The sequence below is a fragment of the Liolophura sinensis genome, chromosome 8 (assembly GCF_032854445.1).
Source record: "Liolophura sinensis isolate JHLJ2023 chromosome 8, CUHK_Ljap_v2, whole genome shotgun sequence".
Classification (NCBI taxonomy): domain Eukaryota; kingdom Metazoa; phylum Mollusca; class Polyplacophora; order Chitonida; family Chitonidae; genus Liolophura; species Liolophura sinensis.
In genome coordinates this window covers 35,625,940-35,640,668 of record NC_088302.1, presented here as the reverse complement: position 1 = coordinate 35,640,668, position 14,729 = coordinate 35,625,940, and the positions used below count along the sequence as shown (strand labels likewise).

General features: G+C 41.1%; 1 protein-coding gene across 1 annotated transcript; it reads left to right on the top strand.

The window, feature by feature from the left end:
* The first annotated feature begins 3,246 nt into the window (after positions 1–3,246).
* LOC135473466 (uncharacterized) lies at positions 3,247–13,936 on the top strand. The gene is made up of 8 exons (XM_064753316.1): positions 3,247–3,321; positions 4,112–4,354; positions 4,881–5,212; positions 5,704–7,456; positions 9,642–9,939; positions 10,559–10,839; positions 12,918–13,103; positions 13,877–13,936. Exons 1-8 carry the CDS (start codon positions 3,247–3,249, stop codon positions 13,934–13,936), a joined length of 3,228 nt encoding a protein of 1,075 aa, XP_064609386.1.
* Positions 13,937–14,729: the final 793 nt, after the last annotated feature.

Below are 14,729 nucleotides of genomic sequence, written 5' to 3'. Positions count from 1 at the left end.
GATTCTGGCATACCAAGGTGTCTTACTCCTACATCACAGCTCAAATCTGATACATGGCTTCAAAATGGCGATATTTCTCTCTTAGTGTAAATGTCGCATTTCCCGCGTCATTGTGGCGTCGTACAACGTAAAGAAGTTACTTTCGTGAGCCATTCAGTAATTCCTGACGAGGTAAGAGACAATTTACACACAACTGTGCTTCATTCCTCAAACAATAGGAGGTGTTAGTTCTGAGGAGCAACTGTACAAATTTTCACCAATTGTGTGAAGGTCATCCTGACAAGTCAGGGCGTGGGCAGTGAAATGCCCTTCACGAATGATTATCAGTATTTTTACACCTCACTTTTGGTTCACGGTCATATCTCTCCGTTATATATCAAACACGTAATAAATTGGATTCAGGTCTCGTAGCAAGAGAGTCTGGAAATTCATTATTGGTAAACACCCACATAAAACGATAATATTGTATCGTCTTCAGAACCACCCAATAAAGAATTCCAAATATATCCTGGGAGCCCTAAACTTTATAATATCATTCCTCGTTGAAGATCTGAAAACAACATTATGTTGCTGGTAATGATATAAAATTATGACAACAAAGAGAATAAGACCAGAACATCGAAGACGGTGTGATAGTTGGCTACTGGTCACACGTAACCATGCATTGGAATAGGGCCTCCTATCAATTTCCGTCACGATTTTATTCTATAACTGTTTATTTATTTACTTATTTATTTATTTGATTCGTGTTTTACACTGTACTCAAGAATATTTCACTTATACGACGGCGGCCAGCATTATTTAGAAACTGGGCAGACCCCGGCTGAAGGTTGCTGGCAGAGCCCGTCCGTAGGTTGCTGGCAGACTTTCCCACGTACGACCGGAGAGGAAGCCAACATGAGCTGGACTTGAACTCACAGCGACCGCATTGGCGAGAGGCTCCTGAGTCATTATGCTGCGCTAGTGCGCTAACCAACTGAGCCACTCTATAAATGATAATGTAAATGCATAAAAGGTAGCAAATTATACAAGACTTCTATTACCACCTGTAACATTCACCATGTATACATTCCCAGTTATGGACCTTCAAATCTACATGTACCCTGAACCGTCGTGGGAACAAGAAATCAAAGCAAGCTAAGCTTCGTTTATTTTAACCTTATTTTAACGGTATTAGCTGCTGAAGTTTTGTGTACAGTGTAAGACAAACAAATATCTATATAGGCCTACGCTGTGATGTTCTGTGAACTACTTTGCCTTAATAATGCCGATTCGTCGGTCACACCCAGTAAACATTTGCAGGGTTTTTGTACGTTACTCTGTCCAATCAACCTTGAACACATGTTTTTCGAACAAATGTTATATTGGCCGGAGAAAAGGTAACACTGTTTGAACATTCCCTTACTTGATTGCTCAACCGCAAACTGGGGTTAAACTGACAATGTTAAAAGCAGTGTACTTGTAGCTTATTGGTTTGCCGTTCAGCATTAAAATACTGAACGACTTTCTGCTTATACTATGCACGAACAGGATATATATATATATATATATATATATATATATATATATATATATATATATATATATATATATATATATATATATATATATATATATATATATATATATATATGGGTCGAAAAAGGGGTGAAACACAAATCAAATACATATATTGTCACAACCTTGAGAATGTTTGACATACAATTTGGCCTTATGAAAAGCGTCTAAGCAGAAGTGGATCTCCAGGTGGATCTCGAAGTCAACGGTGGTCAGTCACGATGGTCAGATTAACGGTGGTTAGTCACGGTGATCAGCTTCACGGTGGTCAGTGACGGTGATCAAATTCACGGTAGTCAATCACGGTGGTCAGATTCACAGTGGTCAGTCACGGTGGTAAGTTTCACGGTGGTCATTCAAGGTGGTCATATTAGTGGACACTCACGGTGGTCAGTCACGCTGGTGAGTCACGTTGGTCAGCCCGGTGGTCAGATTCATGGACAGGTATCTGGAGAATTAAGGCACTGGTTTACTCTGGACATTTCTGTGTCCTCCGCCCACAAAAACAACCACCCCATCTATGAAGAATTCCTCAGTACACCAAATAAACAAACCAATCAGTTATGTCGAGAGAACTTATCTGTTTGCATATACAGGGTTTTTTTATATCGTTTAATCTGCGCATATTTAGAGTACTCGGTAATATTAATGCCTCCCATTTTAACTAATGAGGTACATAAGTCCCCAAACCATGGGGAAAACCCCTACAGCTGTAACCCTGTATTAAATCCCAACCTTAAATGAATCACACCTCTTGACTGCACAAACATGCTGTTCTCAGTTTGTTTTGTAGGGTATAAAGTCTGGACGTGTGCATCAGCAATAATATATGTCTGCAGAACATTGTTGTATTGCAGGCACACATCGCACTTGATAATGCTTGTGAAGTTGAGCGTCAGTTCACAGATCGATTAGGCATGTCACAAGCTTGGGTTACGGAGAGTGTATCAGCCTTGGCTATACATAGTACATTTGTGGCAGTCTGCTTTGAAGCAATTCCACGAAGCTAGTTAATCCCAATATATATTTCACTTGCCTATATCAGTCAACAAATTACTTATGGCTGGCAAGGCTTTAAATTTATTACCACTGGCTATTCATAGGTAATTTCTTCACTTATTCACGTACCCGGTACCAACTTCTAAATGTCACTGTCAGAAAGTATCGCCTATGCCTATACTGTATGCTGTTACTACTGATTACCGTTGGAACTGCACACATCGTCCTATGTAGTATTTATGTACATGCGCCATTGTGGCTGACCACCGTGACTGATATGGTCAAAAACACAAATGTCATTAGTCATTAATTCATGGAGTGGTGTGGTGTCCGTGACAAATAAAACAACTTTCTTTTGTCATGTCACCAGGTAGTCTTTAATAATAACGGTATCATGACAACGGGAATGCCAGAGCACGAAGGGCCCTGTACAAACATAATGGCCTCCTAAACAAAGGCCCAACACAAACACTGCGGGATACGGTTTTTGAAGGCAATCGAGCGAAAAAAATAAATGATTGTGGCTCCGTGACAAATATCCACGATAAAATATCGGTTGTGAGCATTAGCAGTTAAGACAGTGTTTGGAACACGTCTGTACAGACAAGGTATACAGGAATAACTGCATAGAATAAGTTGTGTGCTTCCTACAAGAGTTTTTCCTACAGAATCGAATGAATCCAGCCAATAATGGGAGGGGGACTATCCACAGGTTCCAGCCGTGATCGAGAACACAACTCCGACGATGTGATTGAAACCGGAAAGGTAACCGGACAGAAACAGAAAACGGTTATAGTGTTTTTGTTAGGTGATGTCGATATTCACGTGATATGTCGATGGTACATAATATATACAGTTAAACGAAAATGGTATACACCTGTTTACCGATTGCCATAACCACTGAGTATATCAAGTTAAAAAGTGTCTGACAAGCCCATGTTACAATAACTTTCACGACGCACGACGTTTTAACACATCTATGGCGATGCCATATGCCAATATCTGTTGCAGTGTGTAGATCACGTTCCATTCCCTTGGTTACAAGAAAAGCTAGATTTTGGAGTTTTGACGCCAGCAAACATGTACCAACCTGACGGCAGGAAATTTAATAAATAAGCTATACCGTGATACTAAGTGTAATGGTAACAACAACGATATACATGTGATCTAAAGGAAATAAAAGAAACATTGAGATATGTATGTTGTTTAGTGGGAATGCTATACAGCGTGGGTTATGTGGCTTAATACAAAATCACGGTATATATGCACGGTTTAACGGGAGTCATTGACACGGTGCGATGCAAGTGACTTAATGACAATAACACACGTCATGGCGCACTTCTATAGTTTAACAGAAATGCCACACCTTAAAACCAGACACTGAAATCTATACCGCCGAAAAAAGTAGGGATAACATGTTTACACCAGTCAGTGATACACAATAACTAGTGCATGAAGAAGGAATTGTTAGCTGTTCATTCGATTGCAATTCAATACATCTCGTTTAATACTTTATGTAATAATAAGTGAATGGTATGTCAATTGGGATATACAGGTCAATGACGTCCTATTTGACGATGCACCATTCTGGCACGAGTTTAAAGAAGGGGTAGGGAAGGAGTTCTACGAGAAGCCCCCAACATTACGCCTTCTTAGACAATCCCAGGAAAGTTTTACCAAACAGAATTTCACCATTCCTACATGGAATGGCGTGAAAATTCCTTACCCAACGCCGACTGACCGGAGGTATCTTTTAAAGGATGTAGATTTCACAATGATTGACGACCATGTTTTACAGGTAAGAACTCTGACCACAGTAACATCTTTTTTAAACGGTTTAAAACAACTTTGACAAGGGTAATTTCGAAATACCTAACAAATTTGGCAAAGGTAAGAATTTATAAATGGTAACAACTTTGTGAAAGGGAACAATTTTGACAAAGGTAATAACGCAGACAAAGGTAACAACTTTGACAAAGATAACAGCTTTATGAACGGTAACGAATTTTACAAATGGAGCAAATATGACAAAAGTAACAACTTTGACCAAGGCACAAATTTGTTAGTGGTAACAACTTTGATCAAGATAAGGTAAAAGTAGCAACTAGGGCTATCGTTGCAACTTTGACGTTAGCAATTCTAGTCGTGCTTATAACCTAAACCAAGCTTATTATTTTGACACAGGTAACAACTTTGAAACAGGTAACAACTTCTTACAAAGGTAAACCCAGATCAATCCATTTTCATCTCTTAACTATTCTTATTTGAGACATTTTTAACACATGGACGTTCAAAAATGTTTATCTGTCTTTTACCTGTCGCAGACTGGCTCAGATCTCCTCCAAATTGACCTTGAAGACATCGTCACATATCTGCTCAAGCCGACACGAAATGACCTTGAGAAAGTACGAGCCATATTTGCCTGGATCACTACACAGAATCTTGACAATCTTGATGTCAAGTGTGAAAGTTCTGAGGACAAAGGCGACAAAATTGCCATCAAACGCGCCAAATCAGAGGGGAAAGGTGACAAAATGGAGATCAAAGATGTCGGACCAGTGGACAAAGTCGATAAAGAAAACTCTGGAGCGTTCTACTTAGTTCAAATAAAGACAGGGGAAATCGGATATGCTCAACTGTTTGAGAAAATGTGCAAGTGGGTACAAATAATAGACATTGTGAATAAATGGCTTTTTATATAAAAGATCATTTTGTTCAGTTTAAGATGCCATGGTAATATAGCTGTGTCATCATTTCAGTTCTTGTTATGAAGAAACTAAAGTTAACTATAACTAGCAGAATGTCACCAAAGCGTAATTTGCAGACTCTGTGTCATCATTTACATAACAGTTTCATGCAGATAACCGTACAAGAGCCGTTACTTTGCTGTTTTGTGTAGCTAATATTGATATGTAGCAAACAACCTCATCCCTTACCCAAGGCAGTTCAGTCAACTGAGCTTCAATTAAGTATGGAATTCAACAACAGGACAAAATGATTTACCATAACCCCTAGGTATTAGCTTTTAACAATATCTCGCTCTGGCTACTCAGCCCAAGAGAAGAGGCACGCGCGCTACCATACAGCTCGGGGAATCTAGGTTTGCCAAAATCAAAACTTTGCCGATACGTTTTTGATTTATTTAAGGTATGCGCTGATCCCAAGCTACAGCATCAGAGGGTGGGTAAAAGGAGCTGGGTACGAACCCGGGGACATGTTGAGGAAACCCAAGGCGATGTGGTCAGCGGTTCTGTTTGGAGGTTCTTGGAGGCTCCTGGATTGCCATTGGAGTGCCTGGAAGGCGGTGGGTACCAAGCGCAAGGACTGGGAGGCGGTGGGTGATGCGGGTGAGAGGAAGCAGACCCGTGGTCAGGTTAACATGGAGCTGATCAAAGAGAGGCAGTACCAGGAGGCGTTTTTCTTGACTGACCCAGAAGTCATGATCCACAGCCACCTTCCTGTGGACGACCGATGGCAGCTTCTAGCCAGGACTGTCACCAAGGAGGAATTCCGGCTACTGTCGTTTCTGAAACCTGCGTTCTTTGACTTGGGTTTCCAAGTCGTCGAGACAACAAGCGTGATACAGGCGCAAGAGGGAAAGGGCTCAGTCAGCATACGGATCCCCAACGGTGGCTCACACAGATTCTTCTGCCGACTGTTCCATTCGTTGGATAAATCTGGGAACACCAACACCTTTGGGAAGTTGAAGTTGGAAAGATTTGTTTTCTTGAACGTCAACAGAAAAGTAGGACTGGTCACAGTCGGGTTTGATCTCCCTGCAACGGGTAAATACAAACTGGAACTGTTTTGCGAGGAGATTGACAAGAAGCGAGGCGTGTATGAACTGATATCTGCTTACGCCATCCACTGTGACAGACTAGCAAAAACCAAACCTGAACCTTACCCAGTTAATTCACGGATAGAGTGGGGTCCAGGGGTTGACACGGAAAGACTGGGTATTTCTGCTCTCAGTCATCCTTCAGGATTAGTGGTCTCCAAAAGAGGTCAGGCTGAGATACATTTCCGTGTCAAACAGCAAATGGAATTTCGCCATAAACTTGTACGGGGTGAGTCGAATGTCACAACTTATGACGAATACGCTTTCTATGAGTTCCGCAAAGACGTCGTCATCTATCACATCAGGCTTCCAGAAAAGGGTAAGTTTGCCCTGAAGTTGTACGCCCGCCGTAAAGACGCTGTGATGGAGGATTTTCCAAACATATGCAATTATCTTCTGGAAAATGAAAGGATATGTATGTGGCTGGCCTCTTTCCCAGAAGCCATCACACGAGGATGCGCAGGGCCCACTATCGATTTTAGCAAACTGGGAATGAAATGTCTTACGGGGGATAAAGCTTACGTAGAAACGAACTCCGGAGAACGGAATTTGAAACTCCAATGTTCTCAAAACGTTCTGTTAGTGCCAAAATTATTTATTCTGAAAGGTAACAACATGGTTGATCATTCTGAATATATAAAATTCAAATCCAAACGTGATACAAAGACATTTTACTCCGTGTTTCCCGAATCGGGCCTATACTATTTCAAGTTGCTAGGGGGTAGAGGAAGTGATCAACCAATTTATCATAGTCTGATACAGGCTCGCCTTCCCAAAGTTGGATCACTCCCATTTCCCAAAGTCTTAGACGATTGGAATCCTTCTTTCGAGGTGTTGAAACCAACGTATGGATATTTGCCCACCGATGAGATTGTTCCATTTCTGGCTGACATCCCGGAAGCCACACGTGTTAGTTTGACGACAGCGCCACCTACGGAGCTAACCAGGAACAAACAGGGCCTGTGGGATGGGAGGTTACCCACCGGGAATAAGGAGACAGAAGTTGATTTGATGGCCAGTTTTAAATCTGGGAAAACGCATGCCATTCTATTCACATACAAGGTAATGTAACTAACCAGCTTCGTTTATTTATTTGTCGATGTTATAATAACATAATAAGTTTTTTGACAACAGATATTTCATGCTAATGCATCGCGGCCATTTACTGCTCCAAATTAGTATGTATGCGTGTGGTGCAAATGCCGTTTTCCGCCATTGTTATGGGTTCGGAGAGGGCTTCTTGTGTCACGTTAGTTTCCACCTAGATGAAAAGATCTTCACGCATGTGAATTTTTTTCGCAGACGTGATAACTGTTTCCATCTAGGTGATAATTGCTTTCACTCAGCTGAAATCCAAAGAAAAAGTTACAAACCTTAAAAAAAACCTAAATGTCACACATGGGCTACCATAGTTTTAAGCTATACTCAATAATTTTTTTACTTCTATAATGATGGGGATTTTCACCTGTAGAGGAAATGTCCTGGTTTACTCTAGCCACTATAGTGTTACAAAATAAACTCGTGAACTCATACTAATCTAACACTATGCAATCATAATGGTTCTTACAACGTAAAGACCAAGGTTTGATAAGGTCTGGGAACTCATGTGTTACATAATATTCAACCATGTGATGCAGGACTGGTATACACTTAATAGTACACTCTAAACCCAATTTAGTTCTTTCTTTTCCAGTATGACCATGGTAACTAATTTATTCTGGTTCTTTTGTTATTGAACATTAAATGTGATGATAAAACAGCACTGAGAAATTCTAGACCAGTGACGTCTAATAAATTGCAATTAACATCACTCCTTTTTTTAACCTAACTCTATATAAGCGATGATGCTAGAGGGCATGTAATTTGCTACTATTTATGCATTTACATGAACAGTTAGAATAAAACCCTAAATAAGATAGAATGAAAAGAGGCCATATTTCACCGGTGACGTGTGATCATTTGCAAACTATCACACTCGTCGCTGCTCTGGATTTACTTTTATCGTATTCGATATACCAAGCCAAAATGTACCAGATTTTCAAGAAAATTGCGAAGAACGAAGGCTTCTTCCTTGTTGTGTTCACCAATTCCTATCGGTGTATCATATACTGCCGCATGATGTCACGTTGTCTGTGTTGGCATTTAACGATATCATATATATTAGAACGAATGAATGAATGCTTGGGTCATATGATTGGGTCACCTCATTAGGTATGTGTACATATACGTGTCTCCTTGTGGCAAGGTGAGTCCATGCCGCCAGAGGGCTGCCGCGGATGAAGTATCATGTCGAAGATACCAGAGATAACACCCCGCTCAGTCACATTATACTGACATCTGTTTCCTTGCTTTAACCTCTCAGCACTGAGCGCCAAACAAGGCAGCCGCAAGTAACATTTTTAAAATATTTGGTGTGACGCGATCCGGATTTGATCGCGGGTCTCCCGACTTCGAGGAGGACGCTCTATCTGGTCACCGAAGCCACCGAAGTGGTTCATATTAGAAACTCCTGTTTCCTCCTAACAGTATTATCGTTATGTTGTGGAGCCAGGCAGTGCAATCCCAAATCACTCAACCAGCTGTTTCAGGCGATTTGGGAATTGGTCTAACAAATATCAACTTTGATCGCCTATCCATAGCTTCCAAGTGGTATACAAATGTCGGACTTGGTGCTTAGATGTGTTATACTGTTATGTTCTCTGTGTATAGTAGGCCTATCTCAACAATGCACTACACTACAGTGCAAATGCACTACATTTTAGCTTGAAATTCGAAGATATAGGTTGGCGAATCTCACAGTACAGAGAGTAAAGCCAGAGTAGCGAAGACAGTGGTGATAGTTTACACACATAACCGATGAAATACGGCGTCTAGTCACAGGAACATTTGAGTCACAGACCGAAACGGCCAGATGGCTTGAGAAAAAATAAAATTTTTCATGATAAAAATAAACAAAGTGCTTTTGTTTACAACGCCTGTTTAATGATTGACTCTTAATACATAATTATATTAACATTGGATAAGCAGTCACTGGCTAATACGTTTTTCTCTTTTTTCTCTCTATGCTGTACGTCTTAATTATTTTGTATGCTGCAATTTGACCATTTACAAGAAAATCCAAACTGAGGTTAATTGACAAGAGGCCGTATTTCAACCTTTGCCAACAATCACATTGTCGTCGCTGCTCTGGCTTTACTCTCTATGCTTTAAGTTTTTTTAATACCATTAATGTAATATCTTGTACCAGATCGTTTCCCCTTCTACGATAGAGAAGATTATTCAAAAGCAGAAGAAGGACTACGATCGGGAATTGGCCAGGCTTCGAAAGGAAGGGTTGGTGGATGAGAATGAAGTGGCCATTCACGAATCCGACAACAGCAAAAAGGATGAAAGGATCCGACAACGGTTAATTTCGGCCACAAAATCTCAGGACGAGTCTGCTCTGCGGAAAGCTGTTAAAGAGTTCCTTGACGCGGGTTTGCGGGAAAAGGAGAACGATCTAACAGAGGCTAGAATCGTTCTGGACGTCATACAAATACGTGCAGGTATATATTCAGTTAATACAGGGTAAATATTTCCAAATATAGAAGAACAAAAATCAAATCAAATCAAAAAGTATATTGAAACTGATGACTGAAAATCACGAATCAAAGTTGACAAGAATTAAATTTCTTTCACTTTTTACTGGCTATGCCAGATTTTAATGCAGGTTGGGACACACATACTTTACGTGTATGGTTATCCAGTGTTAATAAATTTACAACTTAAAAAGTTTTTAGCTTTGGGAATATATTTTTGAAATATGCTTTCATATTAAAAATATAGTTTTCCAGTTCACTCATACTATCAGTGGCTTATCTCGTCATTATTTACTCGTGATGGAGTAAAGGAGATAGGCCACTGATACTGTGAGTGTAAGTTACTATTTAAAGCCTAACATTGTTTTCAGTCGAAAATTGTTTTCACCTGGCTTATGACATAATGGGGGTACTCGCTCAGTGGGGACTGGGGTTCAAGCTGTATAATCATTCTTCTCTTGCAACATATGAGTAATACGTTAACCCTCTGCCCACAAAATCTCACCGCAAGGGCTCTTTCTACAAGTCATATGTGTCTGAAACCCGTTGGTGTGATTCACTAGTATGTGTTCTTTCCTATCCACAGAGCTGGATACAGCATTCTCCACTAATGACATTGATGCTCTGAAGAGAATTATAGAGAAAATCGAGAGAAAGAAGTTGGAGAGAAGACTGGAGCCCCAGTTGGCTAAAGCCAGAGAGGCAGTGTGTACTGAGAGTCATTTGACCAAAGCGAAAAAGGCAGTGATCAACATGGAAGCCAAAACAATGACAGAGATCCGCAGTTACAACCGCCCTCCTCAGGCTGTATATGACGTCATGAGGGCCGCGCTCCTCCTGTTGGGCGAGAGAGAGGACAGAGTGGTGGTAAGACTTTATCCTCGTCATAGACTGATCTTATTCAGTGCCCAGTTCCTTCAAACGAGCACAGGCTAAGTTGCAGATTGCAACTATCCATGGCAACACATATTAAATATGATTAAAGACATACAGCATGGACAGTAAGACTAGAACAGAGACGACATTGTGGTAGTTGGCAAACAGTCGCACGAAGCCGGTGAAATACGGCCTCTTGTCAATTTACCTCAGTCAGGGTCTTATTCTAACTGTTCATGTAAATGCATAAATAGTAGCAATTTAAACGCCCTCTACCACCATGGCTCAAGCAGAATTAGCATATGCAGTCATGTTAATTGAAAATTATTAGACGTCAAAGGCCTAGAAATACTCAATTTGTCATCACATTTAACATACAGTCACACAAAACAATGCAAAGGGATGCTTAGTCCACCTGCATAATCCTGGTTTATGCAGGTATACAATATAATTAAAGACATATATTACCATAGTAGTTGCAATCAACACAACTCACTCGTTTTGTGCAACTAAAATAACGATGTTCTCTTAGCATTACGTGCACGTGACTACCATGGCAACCAGAATGGTTAGCATTACGTCCCAATGACAACTGTGTTATTGCAATGTTAAGAGAACTTCGTACAAGTGGACCCAGGACAGAAAGATCAAGCGCCAGGAGCCAAAGCTCAAAGACCTGTTCTGAAGCACGGTGCACCAAACAGTTGTTAAACCTGTTATGAGCCGTCAGGGCTAAAAAGTTCTCAAACCTGCTCTGAAGCACGGTGCACTAAACAGTTGTTAAACCTGTTATGAGCCGTCAGGGCTAAAAAGTTCTCAAACCTGTTCTGAAGCATGGTTCACTAAACAGTTGTTAAACCTGTGGTGAAGTGGTCAGGGCTACAAAGTTCTCAAACCTGTCTGAAGCACGGTGCATCAAACAGTTGTTTAACCTGTTGTGAAGTGGTCAGGGCTAAAAAGTTCTCAAACCTGTCTGAAGCATGGTTCACCAAACAGTTGTTAAACCTGTCGTGAAGTGGTCAGGGCTACAAAGTTCTCAAACCTGTCTGAAGCGTGGTGCATCAAAGAGTTGTTAAACCTGTTGTGAAGTGGTCAGGGCTAAAAAGTTTTCAAACCTGTCTGAAGCGCAGTGCACTAAACAGTTGTTAAACCTGTTGTGAAGTGGTAAGGGCTAAAAAGTTCTCAAACCTGTCTGAAGCACGGTGCACCAAACAGTTGTTAAACCTGTCGTGAAGTGGTCAGCACTAAAAGTTCTCAAACTTGTTCTGAAGCACAGTGCACCAAACAGTTGTTAAACTTGTTGTGAAGAGGTCAGCTCTAAAAAGTTCTCAAACCTGTTCTGCAGTGCGGTGCACCAAACAGTTCTTAAACCTGTTGTGAAGTGGTCAGCGCTAAAAAGTTCTCAAACCTGTTCTGCAGTGCGGTGCAGCAAACTTTTCTTAAACCTGTTCTGAAGCGATCAGCGCTAAAAGTTCTCAAACCTGTTCTGAAACGCGGTGCACCAAACAGTTGTTAAACTTGTTGTGAAGTGGTCAGCGCTAAAAAGTTCTCAAACCTGTTTTGCAGCATGGTGCAGCAAACAGTTGTTAAACCTGCTGTCACGCGGTCAGCTCTAAAAAGTTCTCAAACCTGTGCTGAAGCGCGGTGCACCAAACAGTTGTTAAACCTGCTGTCAAGCGGTCAGCTCTAAGAGTTCTCAAATCTGTTGTGAAGCGCCATGCACCAAACAGGCGTTAAACGTTTTGTGAAGCCGGCACCACCAAAAAGTTTTCAAACCTGTTGTGAAGTGAGACCACCAAAGTTCTCAAACCCGAGGTGGTATGCGGAGCACTAAAAAGTTCTAAAACCTGTTGTGAAACGCCCAGTATCGAAAGGTTCTCAAGCTTTTTGTAACTTTCGTAACTTAACCCTTCAAAATTAACCCTTTAAGCTAAGCCCTATTTTTTGCCATATTTACCTTTATTAACAAATTAAACTAAATGGTCTACGGGATCTTCTTGTTATTCTACAATACATAGCCGTGCAACACGGCGTTCACCTGAAATTAAATGAGCTTGTTTGAAATACAGGACTGGAACGATTGTCGTCGGCTGTGTAACCCTGTGGGGTCTAAGGGTCTAAAGAGACGGGTGGAGGTGCTGGACGTCGAGCAGCTCTCACCAGCTGCTGTCCAGTGCGCCCGGAAACTCCTAGCTAAAACCAGTCCGGACAGCGTCGGTCAGATCAGCGCAGGCGCAGCAGCATTCCATACATGGGTAAATATAAGGGTCATGTCCAACATTTGTAGACCACTCGTAGTCCGTAAAAGGTGTTCCAAGTCGATGGTCATTTCCTTCAACTTGTGACATTTATTTTCTGCCATTGCATCAAAACAAAAATTTGCCCTTTTCTGATTATAAATAAACAAACTACATATATCTTTTTTTTTGTCATAATGATACTAAAAATATTTACAATAAAAAAATAGTCCAGCTTTACGGGATTAGGGGACAGTATATTCATCGTGTTGCATTAGATCGTCACGTGGGATATATGAGCAGCTGCAATCAAAGCGCAACTGAGACATAGTTTATTATCAACTTTCACGATTTCAGTTCTGATTTCACTCATTCGCCTAGAACATATACTGCGTCTTTCAAACATTCTCAGTAATTGTTGACCGCTTCGCTTTGCAGGATTCCGGCCTAATTTCATACTTTATATACTTTCTTAGTTTTTGGGTCGTTTGTGTTACACGTCGTTTTGAGAACTGGCCTTCCGATTATTGACCTGGAATGTCACTTACAAACACTTACAGGGATGGAAGGAAATGCTTGTGTTAACCGGTGGTCACCAAAAGTCTGACTGCTAAACTAACAAAGTTAAATGGTAGCTGGGTGCTAACTTCTTTGGGTGGTGTTCATTTAGAGTTGTCTCCCCTTATCTACAGCCTTTCCACCGAAAAACATTTTTAACCCTTGCACCACAAGAATTCGCCGTAACAATTACAACCATGTGTACTTCACAAACCGTGTTCTTTTGTTCTCAGGCACTAGGAATGATCGAGGAAGCGGACAAAGCCAGTCCTGTGCAAGGAGACGGAAGTTAAAACTGAAGATACCGGTACCTGTAGAGAATCCGAGCTACCCCAAGGTAGTCTTAAGGTGTTGGTCATTTGGAGCTCAAAAGCAGCTGAATGGACATCCGAGATGATATTGGACAACTGACACCACCCACCAAGCCATTTATAGTCCGTAGGCCACTTAATGATGCACAGCACTCTGGACAGTAGATAGCTGGTGACTGCACCAGGTGACGCTCCAGACATCATGCCTGTCACTACGAATGCGATGCAGAATAAACACCGTTGGTTGTGCTGTGTAAGATCTTCATCAAGATCTGAGTTAATGGATCACCAAGGTGTTTGAAAAAAAAGTAGTGTGTACTTAATTGCTTAGGGCAGGTGTCAATTGTGAGAAGAGAGTATGAGTCTGAACTAGTGTATCCCAGTGAAACACATCTTGTTTGTAGTCCGGCGATCTCCCATAACTGTCAAATGGTCGAGACAGTAACTGGTGAATCCAGAGGAGAAATGCATAAACATGAATTGCAAATTACCGGGGTGGAGGGCTCAGAATATTTAACTCACATCACACATTTCATTTTATAAAACAGCAGTTAATGCCATGGATGGAGGAAACATGGAAGCCTATAACGCATGCCAGGTTAGTGCTGGGCAGTTGATCACACAAATGGCCTTACGATCGATGTCAAACTCCCATGGTCACCTAGACCCTAATAACAGTGGGGACAGCAATCTCAGAAATTCCTTGAACCAGGTCTGAGTTTTAGAGTGCTTCCTTATTCAAGTATCATGTTATGAAACAGCAACGAAGTCTGAA

Bases quoted from the DNA above. Each gene is read 5' to 3' on its own strand.
- LOC135473466 (XM_064753316.1), top strand. From the start codon at position 3,247: ATGGGAGGGGGACTATCCACAGGTTCCAGCCGTGATCGAGAACACAAC. The intron at 4,355-4,880 runs GTAAGAACTCTG...TACCTGTCGCAG, and splicing joins TTGACGACCATGTTTTACAG to ACTGGCTCAGATCTCCTCCA. The intron at 7,457-9,641 runs GTAATGTAACTA...ATCTTGTACCAG, and splicing joins CCATTCTATTCACATACAAG to ATCGTTTCCCCTTCTACGAT.